General features: G+C 40.0%; 1 protein-coding gene across 1 annotated transcript; it reads right to left on the bottom strand.

Annotated features, from left to right (window-relative positions):
- Positions 1-2,424: 2,424 nt before the first annotated feature.
- Positions 2,425-2,958, bottom strand: LOC139837547 (uncharacterized). Its single transcript, XM_071826949.1, has one exon. It carries the CDS (start codon positions 2,831-2,833, stop codon positions 2,603-2,605), a length of 231 nt encoding a protein of 76 aa, XP_071683050.1. The 5' UTR covers positions 2,834-2,958; the 3' UTR covers positions 2,425-2,602.
- Positions 2,959-3,199: the final 241 nt, after the last annotated feature.

The raw sequence follows: 3,199 nt of genomic DNA, 5'->3' as shown, positions 1-3,199 counted from the left end.
TGAATAAAATACTAACGCCACCATTTGGTTTCTACTCCTGAGGTGAGACATGAAAATTACCTCTTCTTTTTTTTCAACTTTGGGTTTGTAGTCACCATGATCTTAATTTCTTACAATGGAATGCATTGCTTCTTAATCACCTTGAGTAGGATTTAGGGGATACTAGACTATGTGAGGCATCATAAACTTGGATTTTCTTTTCTGAAAAGTATCGTGCAAGAGAGCTGCACTATAGAGAGACTACAGAGAGAGACAGATTCAAGATTAGCCAACAACCAAATGACAATTTGTACAAAATCATATCTAAGCACATAAAACTAATAGTCGAGTATACAATTACCATACAAAAACAAAATAACACAGAAGCTAAGCCCCACAAAAATCAGAACACATGAAATTCTCTAATCTCAGTGGACAAAACATCTACTAGAACCCACAAATAGTTACCACCGCTAAAAATTACCATCAATCGTCCCCCACTATATGGCGCGGCGTGCCGCCGCGCCTATCATTGCTAGTTGATTCCAACATGGATCTAATCTCTAGATTTTGAAAAAAAATCATGAAAAATATATGTAGCATTTTTTGATAGGAAACTAGCATGGTGGCCCTCGCAATACACGGTATCATATTGGTGTGTCAAAAGTGTATGATAATTAAATTTATAGTTTCACAAATCTTCACATTATACAATACAAAAAAATATGGATATATTAGCAGAAAATTTCGCAAAAAATGTTATGATTAATATAATAACTAACAAGCATGGTACATTTTAATTATCTTTTAATTAATGGGAAAGTCATACATTTTTACAAAAACATGGTATGAATGATCTTGTAGTTTGTGCATGTTTCCATATTGGTATATCAATTAAAGTTATGGCCGTGAACTAGTCCTTAGCCTTTGTATTATTTCAGATCAATATGTGAGGTGTGCGTTTAGCTTGTTTGTCCTTGATAACGTATGTACATTCCAAACATATGTACACTTTGGTTGAAGGCAAACTAATGTTTACATGATCCTACCAATTGAAAAAAATCACCGTAGAGAAAAAAACAAAGTGTCCTTATTATAACATGTAAGTCAATCCTTAGTATTAGGTTGGTTTTCCTTTGCCTTGATATTTGTTCCTTTCATTTACTTTCTTTGCTTTCTAATACATGACAATTTAAACATGCATAGTTTCCAAAATTCTACTTTGATTTTGTTTGTAAATTACTAAAAATTAACTGAAAAGGTTCTTACTTTAATTATAATTAAGAAGTATTTACTTAGACTTTTGTTAATAAATTATAAATTTATTAATTTAATATATTTTTAGTAATAAATTATATATTTATATATTGATAATCAAATTAGAGAACTTTGACCGCAAGTTCACTGCAACATCATCCATTTTTTGGAAGGATGTTGTATATATTGTTTTGATATTTTAGAACTCTCTTCAATCCGATATTTCTTTAGACTTTTTAATCCAATTGCAATGAGCTCATACCAATTTGCTGCAATGTCTGCATCGATGGAGTACTTTTTTGTTTCTAATTGGGGTAACATATCCTCTCACTATGTTCCATCTAAAGTATAGCGTCATCCGCGTACTCCCTTTTTCGGGATTCTAAGGTCAGAGAGCTTTTTAAATTGTTAGGAACCATCATACATATATCATTTATTATCCTCTCTCCCCGCAATATATATCCTCCTTTTGCTCTCTCTTTTCTCATGTATGCGAAACTATTATTGCATGCAGTAATTAACTAGGTGAGTTACGGATTTTCTTGATCCTGTCAAATTAGCCCTCATGACTTTAAATCTTAAACAGGGGAGTACTTAAGAACAGATGCCCCTCTTCCATGAGGTAGGGTACGAGAACTCGTAAGACATGGCCATCCTCTTTAGCACGCGACGAGGATATATTGTCAGCACATCAGCTATCATGTTAATCAACATGGGTGATGGGGGATTCCCTTCTCTCAGACCTTTCAGTGCCTCGTATTGTGTCAATTCCATCATTAACTCTAATTCTCACATTCCCACCCTGAACAAACCTCACAACTCAGTCACGCGACTCTGGTGCAAATCCTTTTATGTTCGTAGTGCCTGTTGCTGAACGATACAAGCCTAAAGTCTAAATATGGTTATACAAATACAAACATATCTCAAAGTTAATCAACTCCATCATCAGTTCTACGGCACTCACCACTAGCTACGTTTTTTTTTTTTTGAAAAGGGATAAACCCGGCTTCTGCATCGTGATGATGCACACAGCCTTTTATTAAAAACCAGCATATTTTGTTCAGAAGTACTTATTACATCTCAAGGTTCGCTTAAAGTTGATACAAAAATCAACCAGCGAAAAAAGTTCGAAAAAAAATCTCGTCTAAAATCAGCATACACATGTTACTCACACGTAGTACGTTGTAGTAGATAAATATAGGAATTACCAGATTACATTTCTCTGAAAAAGAAATTACTAGATCCAAGCTAGCTTCTACTACGTACAGAGCAGCAGATTTCTCTATATACGGATACAGTGCATCATCTCGCTCTCTCTTTCTCAGGGTCACCCGTAGGTGCGGTAGCTGTTCGAAGGTAGACGAGATCAGTTGCCGCCAGCGCCCCACAGGAAGGATCCAATGGCGAAGCTGCGCTTGTGGTGGAGGGTGCCTTGGACGGGGAGGCCGTAGTTGGAGAGGAGGCGGTCGAGCTGCCACTCGGGCATGACCTCGTAGTTCTCCCTGGTGTACCTCGGGTAGTGCAGCGGCATCTGGAAGCGGCGCCCCACTCCCTGCTGCTCCCGCTCCACGCCGCCGTTCGCCGCCATCATCTCCATGGCAGCCACCTCGATTGGGGTCTAGCTAGACAGGAAGCCTTGTACGCGGCTAGTGGACTGTGGTGCCTTGCTGCCTTGGATCGAATCGATAGTTCGATCTGAGCTAGCTAGGTAACGAAATGGTCGAGCCGCTCGCCTTTTATAGTGCTGTCCTGGGCAGTGGCGCCATTGGCCATAGGAAATATCAGGCGGAGAGTTCGGTAAGTTAATCACGAGGGGCGAAGCTCAGCCAGCCACCGATCGGCGGGCGTGCTGTGGCCTGTGGCATGAGGACGAAATTAGGACCCGGTTCGGTCGAGCAGTTGGCAGGCGCGGTGCGCGCGCCCGCACGGGTGGGCGGGCCGGCGTGGACGGCGGACGGCTCAC

The sequence above is a fragment of the Lolium perenne genome, chromosome 3, assembly GCF_019359855.2.
Source record: "Lolium perenne isolate Kyuss_39 chromosome 3, Kyuss_2.0, whole genome shotgun sequence".
NCBI classification, from domain to species: domain Eukaryota; kingdom Viridiplantae; phylum Streptophyta; class Magnoliopsida; order Poales; family Poaceae; genus Lolium; species Lolium perenne.
This window is presented reverse-complemented; position numbering and strand designations above follow the sequence as displayed.

Excerpts from the sequence above, each read along its gene's own strand:
- LOC139837547 (XM_071826949.1), bottom strand. The coding sequence starts at position 2,833 with ATGGAGATGATGGCGGCGAACGGCGGCGTGGAGCGGGAGCAGCAGGGA.